We start from the raw sequence: 18923 nt of genomic DNA, 5'->3' as shown, positions 1-18923 counted from the left end.
GTTGTATTTATTTATTATTATATATTATTATTTTAAATTATTATGTCTAATATTTCAGATCCAGAGTTATTGTGTTTGGATTATCAACGAAGTGTAGATTTTGTAAAAGTTGTTAATATGTTGAATTCAAAGCTTGCAGAGGTAAGTGTGTGTGTGTGTGGGTTTTTTTTTTTTTTTAATTTCATTTATTTGGTTGCTAAAAAATTATAGTAACACATTATTTTTTATTTTCTTAGGCGTCGAAGCTTGGGGATTGTGCTAAAGAAATCTTAGAAGCAAAAGAAAATTATAAGATTAAAACTAGTGAATATACGAGATTGAGAAATATTTGGAAGGAGAGAGAGCTCATCTTTCAGGAGAATAAATGTATGAGAGGAGTACTTATAAGAAATGAAGTAGTTTTGCACGACTATGAGATGAAAATGAATATCATGAAAGCTGAATTGTCTAAGCAGAATCAAGAAATTGTTGTGCTTAGAGAGCAGAAAGTTTTGAGTGATGAAGTTGAGATAATAAAATGTGAGAAATTGGAATTGGCAAAACGAGTTTGCGAGGCTGAGGGGATTAAAGGAGACTACAAGGTACTATTGGAAGAGAATGCATTTTTGAAGAAGGAGTTAGATGAATATCATGAGAAGGTGGAATATTTTAGGGTTAGGTGTGAAGAGAAGGATGATAAGATTGAGAAGCATGCAGTTGAAACTAAGAAATCTGGAGCGTTGTTGCGTGAAACATTGGCAAGCATTGGACTTTGGAAATCGAGAGATTCTGAGAAATGGGAAAAATTGCAACAGCTGTCATATTATTATATTATGTGTTATAAGAAGTTGGAAGATATATCACCATCGGATCTAAAAGGTGTTCTAGTTCTAATGGAAGATAGAATTATGTCGTAACTTCTTGAGTGAAGTTTTTGTTTTTTATTAGTAAGATGATGTGAGGTTAGGTTACGGTTTTTTCTTTCTCAGTTATATTTACTTTTGCACGGTCTCATGCTATTTGGATTTTATTTGATTTTCATTAGATTGGTAATCAGAATAGATCGAAATATAAGGGGTCGGTCAAAATATATAAGAGTTGGGAAATTTAGCTTTGAAGTAGGTCGGCAAAATAGATATAAGAACTAAGGATAACTTAATTGGAGTGTCGTCACCCCTATAATGTATTGATAACGTAATTAAATATGGGGTGTCACCGCCCCCATAATATAATGATAACGTAATGAAATTTGGGGTGTCATCGCCCCCAAAGTGTAATTATAACATAATAAAATTTGAGGTGTCGTCGCCCCCATAGTGTAATGATAATGAAAGTTGAGGTGACGCCCCCAAATTGTAACGATTATATATTGAAAGTAGGGGTGACGCTGCTCCCATAGTGTAATGATAATGAAAGTTGAGGTGACGCCCCCAAATTGTAACGATTATATATTGAAAGTTGGGGTGATGCTTCCCCCATAGTGTAATTATAACTTAATGAAATTTGGGGTGTCACCACCCCCGTAATGATAATGAAAGTTGAGGTGACGCCCCCAAATTATAATGATTATATATTGAAAGTGGGGGTGACGCTGCCCCAATAGTGTAATGATAATATAATGAAATTTGGGGTGTCGTCACCCCCATAGTGTAATGATAACATAATGAAATTTGGGGTATCGCCGCCCCCATAGTGTAATGATAATGAAAGTTGAGGTGACGCCCCCTGATCGTAATGATTATATATTGAAAGTTGAGGTAACGCCATACCCATAGTGTAATGATAATAAAATTTGAGATGTTTGATCTCTAGTTAAAACGAAAGATGGATCGAATTTTATTGAATTATGAAATGATTACAATGAATGAAAAACAAACATTCAACGATAAAACTTTTTCAAATGAAAAGCATTCCATGGCTTGGCAAATATTTCTCTAGTGATTCGACGAAAGAAATAAGACCCTTTAGATGCTGGCTTATCAATGATGAACGGTCCTTCCCCTGACAACTTCCCAGATTCAATGAGCTTCTATTTTCGGCTAAGTACCCAATCTTCTAGTTCAAAACTCTTGAGGCAAAGCTTTCAATCATATTTGTGTTTCATGTTTGCCTGATATTTTATTAGACATTGTAAAGCTTCTTCTCGAGTTTTATTAATTGAGTCTGCCACCAAAGTTAGAGCAGCATCATTGTTACCAGTTTGTACTGCTTCTATCCTTGTAGTTGGTGCAATTAATTATGTCGGGAGGACAGCATCCATGCCATAAGCTAGGTTGAAAGGAGAAAGATTGGTAGAATGCTTGGAGTGGTGCGATAAGCCTAAAGCACTACTGGAAACTCTTTAACCCAATTTCCTTTTGCTTCATGAAGCTTATTCTTCAAAGTTGAGAGAATCATCTTATTGGTTGCTTCTGCTTGTCTATTTGCTTGTGGATAATATGGTGCGAAGAAATTATGCTGATTTTTTAGTGAGGCGCAAAATTTGTGAATTTCTTCCGCATCAAATTGTTTACCATTATCAGAGACGATGTTAGATGGAATTCCAAAGCAACAAACAATGTCTTTCCATAAGAAACGCCGTACATCTATTGCTGATATGTTGACAAGCGATTGAGCTTCTACCTATTTAGTGAAATAATTAGTTGCAACCAATAAGAATCGTACACTTCCAGGAGCCTTTGGTAGGGGTCCCACAATATCCAAGCCCATTTCGCAAAGGCCAAGGGCTTAGAATTGGGTGGAGTTTCGTTGCTGGAAGTTTGCCCATATTTGCATGTTTTTGACATGGTATGCATTTTTGAGCAAATTCTGCTGAGTGTCTTTGGGTGTTAGGCCACCAGTATCCTTGAGTCATGGCTTTATGTGCAAGACTACGTCCCCCAGAATGGTTTCCACAAAGTCCGGAGTGTATCTCTTCGAGAACTAGATGACCTTGATCTTTGGAAAGACATCTGAGAAGAGGACTGAAATTGTTTGCCTTCCTATAAAGTAGGAGCTTGCCTTTAGAATTTGGAATTATGACAAATTTCCAGGCATCTCTCTTAATTTTGTAGGAAAGTGACGAATCCTCAGGTAGAGTTCCATGTTGCAGAAATTCTAAATAAGTAGGTCTCCAATCATCTGGTGAAGAATCACCGTCGATAGATTGGAGATCCAAATATGGTACTTCTGGAGAATTATCTGCTTCATGGGACTCATCTTCCATATCAACATTGCTTTGGTCGGCATCATGTGTGAGTGGAGAATCACTCTCAACATGATGATCGGCCAAATCTTGATGGTTGGCTAAATCTTCTTGAGCTGCTTCCTCTAAGTGAGATTCTGAACTTGTGCCGGCCGATTGAGCTAGCTCTTCTTTCTTTCTTTTCCTTGTTGTTACGGCATTTACTTAATCGAATTTGAAATTCCGAGATGTCGTTTGGAAATAGCATAGATAAGCAATATATAAGTTTTGAACATGTTCTTCTATAACAGTTATGCTTGGAAAAGGTTAGAAATCAATATAGATTTTCCTTTCATTGTTAACATCAACTGCGGTAGAGAGATAGGCTAAGACATCGGCATGACGATTATCATTGTGAGAGCGTTGGTGAACTGTAATGGATTTGAAATGAATGGATAGATCATGCATTTTTTGGACATATGCAGCCATCCTATCATTTCGAGCAACAAAAGATCCGCCAAATTGATTTGCAACAAGCTTTGAGTCAGTGAATAACTCGATCTTTGTCGTCCCCAAGTCAAGTGCTGTTCGCATTGCATAAAGAACCGCTTCATATTCTGCTTCATTGTTTGATGCACAAAATCCGAGGCGAACAGATTTTTCAATTTTCTCGCCTTCAAGTCGGATCAAAACACAACTAAGGGCTAAACCTGATTTGTTCTTGGAACCGTCCGTGTGTAGAATCCATAAAGAAGGGTCGCCACTTGTGGATGGATCAACTGATCCTTGTTGTGGACTAGGAGGAGGTTCCTCAAACTGCTCTTCCATGGTCGGTATGTCATCGACAGGAAAATCGGCCATAAGTGATGCCATTGCATGGCCTTTCTCAGATGATCGGGCTTTGTAGATAATTTCGTAGGCACTCAAATATGTTTCCCATTCTGCTAATCGGCTTGAATCAGCATTTCAAAGAACTTTTCTCAAGGGGTATTCAATGTAGACATTGATGATACACCCTTGGAAATAAGGCTTCAATCTTCGTGCACTATGAACAAGTGAGAGAGCTATTTTCTCAATCTGTGAATACCTTGCTTCTGGAGCTATAAGGGTCTTACTTATGAAGAAAATTGGTTGTTCATTTTCATCATTAATGAATAAGACAACGCGACACTCACAACTATTTCTGATGCTGCCATATAGATGCCAATTGTTTGTCCGGTGGTCGGACTAGCAAGAATTGGCGGCTGTACTAAGTATTCTTTCATTTTCTAAAAAGCTACATCACACTCATCTGTCTACTGTGGGGATCCCTTAATGGCTTGAAAAAAGGGGTGGAGCCGATCTGAATATTTTGAGATAAATTTACCCAAAGCGGCTATCCTACCCGTAAGTTGCTGGATTTGTTTATTGGTTTTTGGTGAGGGCATTTCAATAATTGCACGGATTTGATTAGGATTAGCTTCAATGCCTCTTTTGGTCATAAGATATCCAAGAAATTTACCCGATGCTAACCCAAATGCGCATTTTGATGAATTTAGACGCATTTGAATATGCACTAGCCGATCAAAGAATTTTTGCAAGTGAAGAAGGTGTGAAGACTCTTCATGCAACTTGATGACCATATCATCAATATAAGCTTCCATAAACTTGCCTAAGAAGTCTGAAAATGAAGTATTTATGAATTTCTGATATGTTGTCGGCGCATTTTTTAGACCGAAAGGCATTACCTTATAGTAAAATAAGCCTTGGTCTATTATGAAAGTTGTAAGTTCTTGTTCATCTTTGGCTAATGCAATTTGATAAAATCTCATTGAGACATCTATAAAAAAAAATTCGTTTAAACCCTGAAGTGGCATCAACCATTTCAGAAATACGAGGCAAGGGATATAGGTGAACATGACATTTTTTATTGACATCAGTAAAATCAACACATATTCTAAGTTTCCTATTTTTCTTAGGGACTGCTACTACATTGGATATCCATTTCGGATATAGTACAGGCCTAATAAAATTAACACTTAGAAGTTTGTCGATATCTTCTTTCACTTTGAGCTTTCGATCGGGAGCCATTCGGCGAGGCTTCTGATGCACTGGCTTTTGTGTTTTGTCAATATCTAGCCTTTGACATGCAAGTGAATGATCAATTCCAGGTATTTGTTCAACCGTCCACGCAAACACTGTGCAATTTTTCTTCAAAAGCTCAATGAGTTCATCTTGTTCCTTCTTGGAAATTTCCGTAGAAATAAAAGTGGTATCTTCTTCCTTGTTCCTGATCTATACTTCGAGGAGCTTGTCGATGGTCGGGGGGCCACCTAAACGCTGCTCCATAGTGTTTACCCGACCAATGGAATTCTGTAATTGCTATTTTACCCCATCGACATTTAGGATGGTGTTGCCCTTGACTTCCGAATCTTTATAATCTTCAAGTACAGATTCATGGCACTTCAAAGCTGCTATCTGGTCACTTTGAACTTTGCATATCATACCATCACACCATAACTTGATAGCCTGATGGAAAGTAGAAACGACAGCTCCCATTGAGTGGATCCAATCTCTTCCCAGAATGACATTGTAGGAGGAGTTACAATCCAAGAGAAGAAAATAAATTGTAACTTCCTTGTTCATTAATGTCACCGGAAGAGAGCATCTACCAATCGATTTTGCTGCTGTCCCATCGAAGCCAATGATAGGATTTGGATCGGGAATTATCATTTTCTCGGGGAGATTTAGTCCTTTGTAACAACGCTTGTAGATCACACTTGCCGAACTACCTGTATCGATCATGATTTTCTGCACACGATGAATTCCAACAAAAGCTTGTATTACAACAACATCATAATAAGGATGGTGCACTCCTATCAGATCATTGTCAGTCTAACAGAGAGGTCCTTCCTCATAAGTCTTAGTACCCATACCGTGGAGAAAATCATATCCACTATAAACATAGTGGTGGTTGAGATTAGTGATCTTGGAGTGATTGAAATTCTTGCGCTGGATGTTCACTACACCAGAAATGGCCAAAAACGACGGTTAAATCCGGCCCTAAATCGAGATTTCACGACGGAAAATAGTGTCATGACTGCCGCGAATAGCCCTATCGTTAATATTAACGACGGAAATGAGTGTAGTAAGTTGAATTAGAACTGCGACGGACTTGAGCCGGTTTATGCCGCCGTTAAATATAGGACTCTCAAAACCGTCGATATTTGTTTTCCAATGCAACTACATGTTTTCAAAACTGGAACTCTACTAACCGTCGTGAATTTGGGTCCTTAGTTTAGGACATGCATTTTCGTCACAAGTTTAAGGTAATTTTTTAATATATATATATTTTTTGTAGAATCTATTTTTCCGCACTCGGACGATTTAAGGTTTCTCGGATGATAAAATCAATTAGTAAAACAACATATTAAAACAACACATTTTTCAAAAATTGATATATACATTGATAATTTCCAATTTACAATATCTTCAAGCTTATGATTGCCAACAACTAGGCTTTCAAAGTATACAAAGAAGAATAAAAACATAATGAAAAACAATTTGAAATTCCTATCTTCATCACCTTTGCACGACATTTTGTTCTTTTTCGCGGTGAATCACCAAAGAATGACACTACCACCGATGAGTCCATCGACACCGAAGAAGCCAGGCACCGATGAGTGAGCACCGGCAGTCCATGGCAGCAAAGAAATGACACAAAAGAAGCGGCGGCAAAGAAGAAAGGTACCCAAAGACACACACGAGGGCAACCTGAAACTTGCTGATTTTGGCCTTGCTAGGTCATTCTCCAACGATCACAATGGCAATCTAACAAATCGTGTTATTACCCTGTGGTACAGGCCTCCAGAGCTGTTGCTGGGAACCACAAAGTATGGTCCGGCAGTTGACATGTGGTCAGTCGGTTGTATATTTGCGGAGCTTCTTCATGGAAAGCCAATCCTGCCTGGGAAAAATGAGCCAGAGCAATTAAACAAGATTTTTGAGTTGTGTGGCGCCCCAGATGAGGTTAATTGGCCTGGGGTTTCAAAGATTCCTTGGTACAACAATTTCAAGCCATCGAGACCAATGAAGAGACGTGTCAGGGAAACCTACAAACATTTTGACCGCCATGCCTTGGAGTTACTGGAGAGAATGCTGACTCTTGATCCATCACGAGGATATATCGCTAAGGATGCACTTGTTTTGAGTATTTCGATGACCCTTTGCCTTGCACCCTAAGAGTTTACCAAAGTATGAATCGCCTCACGAAGTTCCGGACAAAGAAGAAGGCCAGCAGAAGTCAACATGAAGAAGCCGCAAAGCGACAGTAATACAAAGATCCACAAAGAACATCGTGCACGCCTCCCATTCAACAGTGGACAAGCGACGCGACACCTAAGACTGGACCTAACCAGCCAATGCACTCACAGCCTCCAGTGGTTGCAGGACCTAGCCACCACTACGGAAAGCCTCGACCATCTGGAGGGCCAAGTAGATACCCACAGGGGGGGAATCCTGGTGGAGGGTACAACCCAAATCGTGGAGGTCAAGGCGGAGGTTACGGCAGCGGGCCATACCCATGGATAAATAAATGGGAGGCCCCCTATAGTACTTAGGTTTGGCAAGCGCCATGAGGAGGATACACTATCCTACCTTTTGGTAACAAACTATGTAAACTCTACCTTCATTTATTTTTAATACAAATCTCCTGCTTACCTAGCTGAAAATAAAAGGAATCTGGAAATTCTACAACCAAATCCACCCATAACCCGAAAATAAACAAACACCACCCATTGCATAATATAGAATACACAAAAGAACAGATTTTATAAGCAATTACAAAGAAATCGTCAACTGCAATACATGTTCATTCTTTTGCACACAACAACACAGTTCCTAACACCAAACAAAAAAATCCACCACCCAATCCTTCCAAAGCTCGATATTAAAAAATATACCATCCTGTCCATCTATAAAATCACAGTAGAGTTACAATTTTAACATCAAACACCAAAAAAGATTCAAAAAAATTTAAAACAATAGAAAGCCACCTTGACCAAAACCAAAAAGATGCTCTTCAAAAGCCATCGAGAATTTTTGAAGCGTAATTGTTGTGGTGGTAACTGGAGGATCTGAATTTTCAAGGTGGTTTCTTCTTTGCTTTTTTGTTCTATAATTCTACATAGTGCGCTGTCAGTTGTTTTGGTCAAAATCAGGTCAATTTAATTTGATGTTGCATGCTTTAAAGCACAACCAACAAAGACATGACTCGTGAGATGATCCCCGCCCAATAGTAATGAAAACTCAAACTCAACCATCTTATAGTTCCCTCGTTAAGAGGCCAATTAGTTTTCGACACATAAGAAACTAATAAATATGTTCACATAAATAATAACTTTACAAACTAATACCTAAAAATCCACAACACAATTAAACATGCTACATAATCAGAAAATTTCTCATCAACCACCCTGAACGAAAACAGACGATATATTTCTCAATATAGCTTGGAAAGAGACAAATCCAATTGGGTTTGAAACTAGACTCACAGAACTACAACTTACCTTCAGACCTTGAAAGCTAAATTTTATTCAGAAAATCACAGACGTTGACAGAACTTGCTGAACTGTCAGCACAAGAACTAATTCATCACTCTGAAGTAAAACAGTCATAACTATCACTATATAACTTAGAATGGAACAAACCAAAATGGATATAAAACTGCACTCGAAAGTCTACAGATTCTGTTCAGACCAATCAAGCAAATTCCACATAAATATTTTAAGGAAGCTGACTAAACATAGAACATGAGCTGGAAAATCCTAGTTAACATAGCTGTGCTAAAACAGTTGTATCTTTTACTATATATATTGGATTGAAACAAATCCAATTGGATATCAAAGTTAAGTAAGAATTCTACAACTTCTATTTGAACCTCAAAACCTAGTTCCTACACATAAATCCACACAAGTCAGCACAATAGACCACAAAAGGAAAGACAAACAAAACTAAGTTATCCTATTTGTCATAATTTCAAACTCTACAAACCCAAGTTTCTAACTTTTAGAAACATATCAATCCCAAATCAATTTTAGCAGAGAAAACATGAGAATCAACTCACCTGAATCAAGTCTAATTGAAATCAATTTCAAATCTGCCAATAATCAACTTGACTTTCTTTTCTTCTTCAATTAAAACTTTAGCAATACAACTCCCTTGATGTTTGAATTCCACCTTGGTACTAATTACATAAAGAAGAAGAAGAAACCATCAATGAAAAGCGCCCCCTAAATCTTTAGCTATTCAATGGGATAAAGTAAAAAAACTAGTTTGTTTTCAGATGCATCAACCCATAAAGATATCACCCGATCTTCTTATAATCCCACAATACGCCTTACGTAATTCCAAATTAAATGCAAAGCCAATTATCCTCAAAGTACACAATAAGATCCTATTATAGCGACCCATTCAAAAGCTTGAAAACAAAAGAAGTATGTAATGTTGAACAGAAAAGCAAACTTGAACTAAGGCACTAAAATTATCAAAGTTTAAACTAGAAAATCCAAGACAAGGGGAAACCTCACCAGATTTTGAATTGAGCCTTGTTATATCTTCAATTACACACATGTACATAAATGGACTATGCACATGCATAGGTGTACTCACCAAACCAACAAGTCAAATAGCTTTAAAAGCAGTCTCTCCTTCCAGCTGCATAAGCATTAAACTAATCAACTAATGTACATCTAATGTGAAACTAATTACAACAAGGAATAATAAAAATGATATGATAGAGAAATCAAGTTTCCATACCCCTCCCATACAACATGTGGTGAAAACAGATTAAAACAGACACACATGTGGCGCTATGTAACCGACACTAGTGTCTGACACACACAACAAGCTAAAAACAGATATAGATACTAGTGTCTACAAGGCCAAAGACGTGCTAAAGATGATAGACCCACACTAGTGGCAACTCATAAAATTGGTATATATATGGACACTATAGTGTCAATCGCATTAAAACTTTGTGTGTCACGGACACTTCTAATAAAAAAGAATTTAAAAATTACACTAGAGCAGTTTCATTTATTTCTTATTACTTTTGTTTACTTAATCAATCATAGCTTCATGATATAAATGAAACACTTTGCTTAAAAATAAACAAACTTCTTAAGTATGGACAAAGTGGATACGCATAGTGGATATAGTAGTCCTCGAGACATAGTAGTGTTAAGTTTTCACTTTTACTAATATTCTAAATTATACCAAAGTGTTTGGAGAGTACCTACCCAATTACTGCATCGACCCTTTCGGCATTAGGAGAGATCTTTGCTGTGGCAACAGCATGATGAATGTTCAATCTAGTCAATTTCAAATTCCTCACATTATGAAATCGGTTGGGAAGTTGCTCCAAAATAGCAAAGGATAATGACATTCTGGCAAATGGAAAAAAGGAACATAAATATATTGAGAATACAGAGAATATGTACTCAAAGATAATACAATACTTTACTATCAATGACTCTGTAAGATATTTAACCAAATAATTACTACATAAATTCCAAAGAAGTACAATAGGCCAATTTGAATCAGGATCAAAATCATCACCAATACAAATACTATACAACCCCAATTTCCTGGTGCTCGTAAGATATTTTCTGAGTTGGCATGTGGGTGGACAGAGTATGGTTCGAGGTAACCAAATCTTAATTACAATGCAAATACGAAGACCTAATTTACTCTTAAGTTTTCTATATCTCCACAAGCAAGTTGGAGTTAGGAAGACCTCTACAAGAATATTATATAAAGGGCACATATGACTGTAGCATCACATGGTGTTATAATTACATGTAGCATCATGGTGTTATAATTACCAGTAGCACATGGCAGTATAAAGACCTGTAGCATCACTGTATTATAATGAGATGCATGGAATAAAAACTAAGTAGTTATATAGTACTAGAAGTTATAAGTATTGTAAAAGAAAAAGTTTTTTTAACTTAAAAATGAGAGGCAGTTATATAGTTATGACCTTGAGGTGCTCCAAATTGAGATGACTTTAGAAAAATCACCAAATGAGCAGACGAAGTTTGTTAATTATTCAAGGCTATATTTTCCCTAATATCTCTATGAACAATCCATATATAGCTGACAAAGCCTCACTAATCATACATTCAAAGTCTTTCAAATGCTAATAACAATTGAGCCCCATGTTACAGAATCCATAAACACACATGCCCAACTAGATATAACATAAAAAATCAATACTTTATTTCGTTAACATTAACAAACAATTATTCCTAGTAAAAATACCAATCATTTAACAAATCTGACATGGCATAAGAACATTTTGAAACATAAGTGGTCTTAGCAAGAAGCTGCAGGAGAAAAAAGTGTCAAAACACCTACAATACAACAAGCAACACCTGAAAACAAAAACAAATAAAAATATGTATTAGTAATCCTTTGGTAAACACAAAGACAGTAAGAAGAAATACCCTATTGTAAACACAAAAAATAAAATAACAAAGAAATGAGAAAATAATCAAAATTGAAAAACTAGGAGAGACAAAAATTACATTTGAGAAAAGCATTCACAGCACCATGTCTCCTTAAAGATCCGAACGCACCACCACCAAAGAAAAAAAAAAACGATCTCTTGAGAAGAGGGTTTGGTGAGAAGAAGATGGGATGAGTTAGGGTTTAGGTTTTGAGTTAAGTATTGGATGATAGAGAAAAATTAAGGGTTTTAAAATGATTCTTCTATTCCAAATGGATCCCCATGAGAGAAGAATACTTCTTCACCCAAATCAAGGGATTATTGGGCGGCTTCATCAGAAGAAGATGAGTTTTTAGGTTGAAGTGAAGCAAATCACGGGACCAAAGAAAAGGGTATTTTAGGTTGCGACAGAAAGTGCTGAAGTTTAAGACGTTGAGTTTCGTGTTTTTTATTAAGACAGGTATTTTCGTACCAAATCTTTGAAGAGTCCTACACTTTGTACTTGCGACGGGTTTTGAAGGATGTACGACGGGAATACAAGTAGTTAATTAAGGACGGTAGAATTAGTCTTATAGGGTCGTCCTTAATCAACAATTCTGGTGTAGTGGTTAGACATTGAATCAACTCTGGCATGACCGACTTTGCTTACATTGTGTGCGGTCACGACTAAAGCTTGTTTCGTTTTACCCAGCACGTAATCCTGGAGCATACCCTTCTCGATCAAACCTTGGATTCTACCCCTTAGAGATCAGCATTGTTCAGTTTCATGACCAAAATCATCGTGGAATTTGCACCACAGTGATTTGTCACGTGTAGCCTTGGTATCTTCGAAGAGAGGAAAAGGTGGAGATAAGATATTCTTTCCCTTAATCTTCTCATAGATAACAGCATACTTCTCATTGAGGGTGGTAAGCTTTAACTCGGGAAGTTTCTTTTGTTCTTTGTCGTTCAATTGTTGTGGCCTACCATCTCTCTTGGACTTTTGATTGGTTGTTTGTTAAAACTTTGGTTTTTGACTTTGTTCCTGCGGCTTGCTTATTCATCTCTGTGAACTCGTGTCGATACATCATCTTCAACTCGAATAAACTGTTGAGTTCGAGCAAAAAGTTCATAACGAGTTGTTGGGACGTCGTTTGCTATAGAGTTGTAAACGTCGTCCCTATCATAATTAATGCCTTCCTTGAAAGCATAAATGACAAGAATATCAGATGCACCTGGAATTTCAACAGCCGCTTTCCAAAATCTCACAACAAACTTACTGAGCTTTTCATCCTTTTGTTGTTTAATACTGAATAGAGAATCAATATTTTTTGGTTCTTTCCAGTTGTGACGAAAATATTCGGCAAACTTGTAAGCAAGATCAGTAAAATTGTGGATGGATCTTTCTGGAAGCATGTTAAACCATCTCATCGACTCAATTCCAATGAGTGTGGACGGGAATAACTTGCAAAGAAGAGCATCGTTGAAAGTCCATAAGATCATCTTGTTTATGTAATTAACAAGATGCATCAAAGGATTCCGATCAATCTCATCATACTTTTCAAATTCTGGCTGCTTGAAGTCCTTGTGATGAACGGTTCACTACACCATAACAGGCTATTTGCAACGGCAAAAAACCGTTGCTAATAATTTTTGTAACGCTTTTTAAGCGTTGCAAATATGGCGTGGGTAAAATGTTGGAAATTTTTGCAACGATTAATAAGCGTTGCAAACTAAAATTTCCAACAGTTATTGACCGTTGCAAACTGAAATTTCCAACGCTTATTGACCGTTGCAAACAGAAATTTCCAACGGTTTTTAAGCGTTGCAAATATTATTTGTAACACTTGTTTATGCCTGTTTCGTACAAAATTTTAGCAACGTTTTTAAATTTGTAACGATTATAAACCGTTGCTAATGGGTTGCAAATAAAAAAAAAATCTCATATTTTGTAGCAACCAGCTAAATATGCCCCATTTTATTAGAACACACTTAACCTGCAAAAATAACACTACTTGTTCTATATTAAAACAAACATCTCATTTCCATATTGAAACAAATATCTCAATTCCATGATAAAGTCCCCATTGCCTTTCATACCATTTGACAAGTAAATAATAGCAAACATAAGCAAAAGACTGAAAAAATAGGATATTCGTTAAACCATGTATGCAATATAACTTCAAAATATTTTCTAAGAGTTACAAATTCATATTACAAATAAGAGTAACATATTCAATACGATTTTCCAAGCAATCTCGAATCATTGCAATACCAAGTATTAGTGATGTCTTCACTCACTATAAATCCTAGTGCGGCTCCACAAAGTCCATCTAATTCCTAAAAATTCACAAAACAAATAATAAACTTAGAAATACAATAGTACTAATTAAACTCGTGCAATTAATTAAATATTTGAAAATCCACCTAAAGGAAGTAAGAAGTTGAACAAATGAGAAAATAGATGGTGGAATTTTAAGTTTTTACCTTGACGAGGACCTTGAGGTGAGCATGATCATTTGATTGGGGAGCAATTATTTTGGTTTGCTTTTTACTTTTCCCTCCATCAAATTGATACCCTACACAACACACACAACACACTGAACAACACATTGAACGACAACAAAATGATCTATCTAGCTATTCTAAAAGGCTTTGAAACACTTTATATATAAACAAAAGAACCACTTCTATAAACCTAGGACTGTCCAAAAATATTGTCCTGCACCAACATGTACTAGAAAGCCATGGACCCAACATAACTTTAAAAAGGAGGGGTCGGAGCATAACAATGTATAGAGCAGGTCAACGTACTTTGTACCAAGTAAAATTCAAATTTTCAAACAAACACTTGTGTCCAATGATAATATATATATAATATATAGAGCAAATAATGTGGATTCTCTAACTATGACACCCAACTAGAAGCATCTAGTCATCAAGACATTAGTTTCAAACACAGAGATAAATGGGGCAGAGAAATTGTAGATAAAAAAAAACGTAAGAAAGAGTTGTACGAAAGATTTGTCTAACCTGTTTTATATTTCTTAAGCACAATGCCAACTCAAATACCGAGTAGTCCACCAATAGGAAAAACCAAACCTAAAAAGTCAACAAATAATGATAAATTGTGAAAACATTGACACGTAGTCGAGCCACGCGTCCTTGTAAAGTTAGTATAGTGGGTCATAAGGAACAATGAGGGTCATGTGCTCCATTGCTCCATAATATATCAAGGTGCATCAAACTAGTAGCGTTTAATCATTGTCATTAGTGTTCGTGTTATTATTGTTGTTGCTGATGTTGTTAGTTCCAAACTTAAGTTCTATGTTTTAGCACATGGATCTCGTTTTGCAAGGCTAACGAGTTATGGTCTACCTCATAGAGGTCAAAGTAATAGAAGAACTCAAGTGTGCAAGGGTCAAAATGGATTAAATGTTAATGAAAGGCGTACAAGTTCCAATTACAATGGCCATAAGAAACTAATTAACAAGAGAAACAGTTCTTACATTGTTGCATAGAGAGTGCATCCCAGTTACTAAGTATTTGTTCTCTCATCTACGTCCGCATGGCTTGGGCAATCCCACCGCTCAGGAGCTCGAAATGGTGCAGAACAGTGCTCTGCTTGCCGCCCATTCCTAGACAAGAACCCGAAAAATCCCAATTTAAGCATGTCAACTAGGATACTTTTCATGGATTATATTGGAAAAAGGTGGAACTAGGAAAGCCGTCTAAATGCTAGTAAATCACTTATAGTGAGGCAGACATACAAAATCAGTGATGAACAACATAGTTCAAAATACATATGGGAAAAAAAATGAAGTATGAACAGATATTTCCAATATATTTACCAAAAGACAAGTAGGGTACAGATAATTCGACTTCATGCGTAAAAAGCAAATGGTACTTCAGTGTGAACAAAAGGTAAATGGTAATTTAGTATGAAATATTCAGCTAACAAGAGGGCTCTGATCAGCTAACCTTGTTGAGACTAAGCCATTTTGTTCCACAATTTGTGTGGTAGATATGTTTGCAGGGTAGAGTATTCTGCCACTCCCATATTTTATAGTTCATTTGGTAAATCACACACCTGATAGCAACAATACTAGAAGTCTTGTTGTGAATTGCAGAAACATTTATCTTCTTATTGGAGTAACAATGAATTGGAAAAAAGAGCGTTAGGTCGAGGCAAATAACATTTCAAGGATACAGGAGAACGTAAAACACATATACAACAAATAAAAAATTACGTTATACACTTTACAGTTAACACCAATTATACAATAAGCACACAGTCTATATCATATAAGAAACACACTCTTCAAAGACTCACAAAACAAAAACATAAGGGAAATATATATTAGAAATGTTTGAGTTGCCCAATAGATCACCAAACCTTTCAGAAAACTACCACATCAAACAGGAAAAAGATACTCTTTTAGTCCTTTTCGTTTCATTTCATGAATCTTGTTAGTTCTTCATTATAAAAGCTGTCGTTCAGCTACTTCTGCATATTGATCTTGTCTATACATGCTCAGATCTAACCAACAAACATGATGCAATATGATAAGCTTTGAATAACCCAAGCACCAGTCCTACATCACGGGTTCATTGCAGCTAACATATTCTATCAAAAACTTGTCTTTATACTTGACACTGAATTAAATTTCACTGCTTCTTTTCTCCAAAAATGGAAAAAGAAAAAAAAAATCGCCAACTGATAATATACTCCCAACGATAAAACTAAGATATGCATCACATGATATTATATATAGATAAAGTCAGAAGAGAGAAGAAAATTAGAGTGCAAATTAATCTGGTCATATAATTGTTCTCCAAGGCCTCGCGTTGCCTGCTGCCCCTTAACCAAGATAAGATTAAAATTATAGTGTGTCTGAGCAATAACTCAAATCTGGTAAGACTTACATTCCTTGGGACTGTGAAGTGTAGATGTGTTGGAACTTCCTCCATGAACAGCCTCATTGAAAAGCTTTGGTGCTGACAAGGCCCACTCTATTAACCATATAGCCAAAGGTCATATGTAACAGATAGATCGATACTGCTCATTAGTATTCCAACCTTAAGGAGTTTGAAAGTGAGATTGACGCAGTAAGTGAGATTGAAGTAGAGCAACATAAAACAAAAATAGCTAAAAAATGAAACTCACAAACTATTAGAGGACAACAAGAAAATTGCACATAATCTATGATACCAAAAGATCAAAACTACTGTGGCGCCACTTGATGTAAAATGCCTTGAACCTAAGCTATTTCCTTTGGATTTTAAGTATCCCACAATATTCATACACGCCATCAACACTAAGATCACATTGTGCACAAATAGTCTATAACAACAAACTGTGAGAAATTGATATTGGTCCTCTTGGCGTAAATTCATATGCAAACCTATATTCCAGCAGCAACAGACACTAAAAGTTTGTCTTCTAATAGTAAAGGCTTCAACTGCAAAGCCACTTCCCGAACTAGAAAAAAAAAAAAAAAATAATTCTTAATGTTAACATGAATAGAATTAAGCTACACATTAATATTTCATCTGATTGAGGTAATGACTATGGAGAATTGAATCATGAAATAGAATGACAGAATCCACGAGTAAACATAACCAGGGAAATAGAATCAAAGGGTACAAGCTACTTCTAATACTGAGCAAAACCCAACACCTTCTAACCTCTTTGTCTAATGTTTGATTCAAAGCCAACAAATTGAGCAAAATAATTGAAAAAAAATATGTTCTTCCAATTTTAAAATAAAACCCTAAAAAAAAAAAATCGTTGTTTGCAATTAAAAAACTCGGTACTTATGTTAATTACCTTGTTAAGTTGTAACTTGTGAGACGGAGAAAAAGAGAAGAAAAAAAAAGTAAGCGGCCTGTGGGAGACTCTACCAAACCTTCCATTTCCATTGTAGCCTTTTATTGCTCAACATTCCCCTGCTTCCAGCAGTTACCACACCAATTTCATACTTACTGGTCCCCTATACTAAGGAAGTGATTGTTCTGGGGAAGAGGAGGAGGGGTTGAAGGAGAGAAAGAGGAACAAGGGTTACCAACAAAGATAAGAAAACCCTAACCTAGCGGCTGTGAGAGAGAAAGAGAGGTTTTCTATATACCGAGCGCGATTTCTTTTTTGTTTCCTTCTTTTCGAAATTTTGATGTTGTTTTGGTTTTTTGGATTTGTAACAGTTCTCAAACGATTTTCAAGCGTTAGCAATTAATTCCAAAAATTTACAAAATAAAGTAACGCTTTTACAACATTGCTAACGCTTATATAGTATTGGCAACTTACTAACGGTAAATAACCGTTGCAAAGCAAAAAAGGTGTGTGTTGCAAATATCCTATTATGGTGTAGTGGTTGTTTAGATTCGGAGAGAAGGGAGAATCGATACCACTCTCTATAGTGAGATTTCGTATTTTGTTTTCTCATGACTCCTTATCATTAACAGCCTTCAGTATCATCTCATGGAAATGTTCAGAAAATAGAACATTCTCTCGACGATGGTCACGATTGAACTGTGAACGTTTTAGCTAAGATTTCTTCGGAGGAGGTGGAGTGAGTTCTCGTCGACCCGTCCATGAAGGTGAAGGTGACCGAGCCAGTAGTGGAGATCGATTCCTTCTTCTCCTATGGTGAATATCGGGAGAATACGGACGGAGTGCTGGACTATCACAACTATTTTCTTGACCTATTGCAAGTGAGTCTCCATCTCCATGACTACCATTGTCAACATACTTTGGTCGACAATGAGCTCTTGGATTGGGACTACAACTTGAGCGATTAGGTTGTGAACTGAAACTGCTTGGTGAATAGTGTTGTTATCGAGATCAGCACATACTGCTGTTGCGACGAGGACTTGCACTGGCTTGCCTACCCCTCCTAGAGCTTGGGGTAGGACCTTCATTAGTTTTTCATTGGTTGGGTAGTCTACCTTGCCGACCTATATGGATATTTTGCTGATCTCCATTAGTACGGTTTGAATTGGCTAAACCGGTTTTCGTCATGAGATCTTTTGTGAGTTGGTGATCCCTCACAGGGTGGTCCGCATCAAGGTCGACAGAGGAGTTTGTGGATTTGCTTATGATTACACTGGAAAGTATGGGCTTTCGGCGTTGCACATTCTGTTTGCGCGAAGCCTTTCGTAAGCAACTCTCACGATTTCTTTTGGTGCGGGAGTTTGTACTTGGAGTCTTTGACAGAGATGTTTCAGTATTCAAACGATCCCAAACACTTTTTGTCGTGGACCCTGAATCATCTTCGAGAAGTTGACACAGCTGTTTCTTCAGATTGTTATTCTTGC

The 18923-nt window shown here is 36.7% G+C and overlaps 1 protein-coding gene, 1 long non-coding RNA gene and 1 pseudogene across 2 annotated transcripts; 1 reads left to right on the top strand and 2 right to left on the bottom strand.

The window, feature by feature from the left end:
• Positions 1 to 3469: 3469 nt before the first annotated feature.
• On the bottom strand, positions 3470 to 4015 carry LOC147489159 (uncharacterized). Its single transcript, XM_086574580.1, has one exon. It carries the CDS (start codon positions 4013 to 4015, stop codon positions 3470 to 3472), a length of 546 nt encoding a protein of 181 aa, XP_086430706.1.
• Positions 4016 to 6835: 2820 nt separating this feature from the next.
• LOC147489158 (cyclin-dependent kinase C-2 pseudogene) lies at positions 6836 to 7872 on the top strand (annotated as a pseudogene).
• Positions 7873 to 7902: 30 nt separating this feature from the next.
• On the bottom strand, positions 7903 to 12168 carry LOC147489157 (uncharacterized). The gene is made up of 4 exons (XR_015202613.1): positions 11710 to 12168; positions 10416 to 10566; positions 9709 to 9835; positions 7903 to 9365 (listed from the first exon to the last, which is right to left on the bottom strand). It is a non-coding gene; the product is annotated as an uncharacterized LOC147489157 (long non-coding RNA).
• Positions 12169 to 18923: the final 6755 nt, after the last annotated feature.

This window comes from Coptis chinensis, chromosome 7, assembly GCF_015680905.1.
Source record: "Coptis chinensis isolate HL-2020 chromosome 7, ASM1568090v1, whole genome shotgun sequence".
Lineage (NCBI taxonomy): Eukaryota > Viridiplantae > Streptophyta > Magnoliopsida > Ranunculales > Ranunculaceae > Coptis > Coptis chinensis.
Note: the sequence above shows the minus strand (reverse complement) of the source record. Positions and strands in the feature narration are given on the sequence as shown.

Coding starts and splice junctions, on each gene's coding strand:
- LOC147489159 (XM_086574580.1), bottom strand. CDS start 4,015: ATGGCATCACTTATGGCCGATTTTCCTGTCGATGACATACCGACCATG.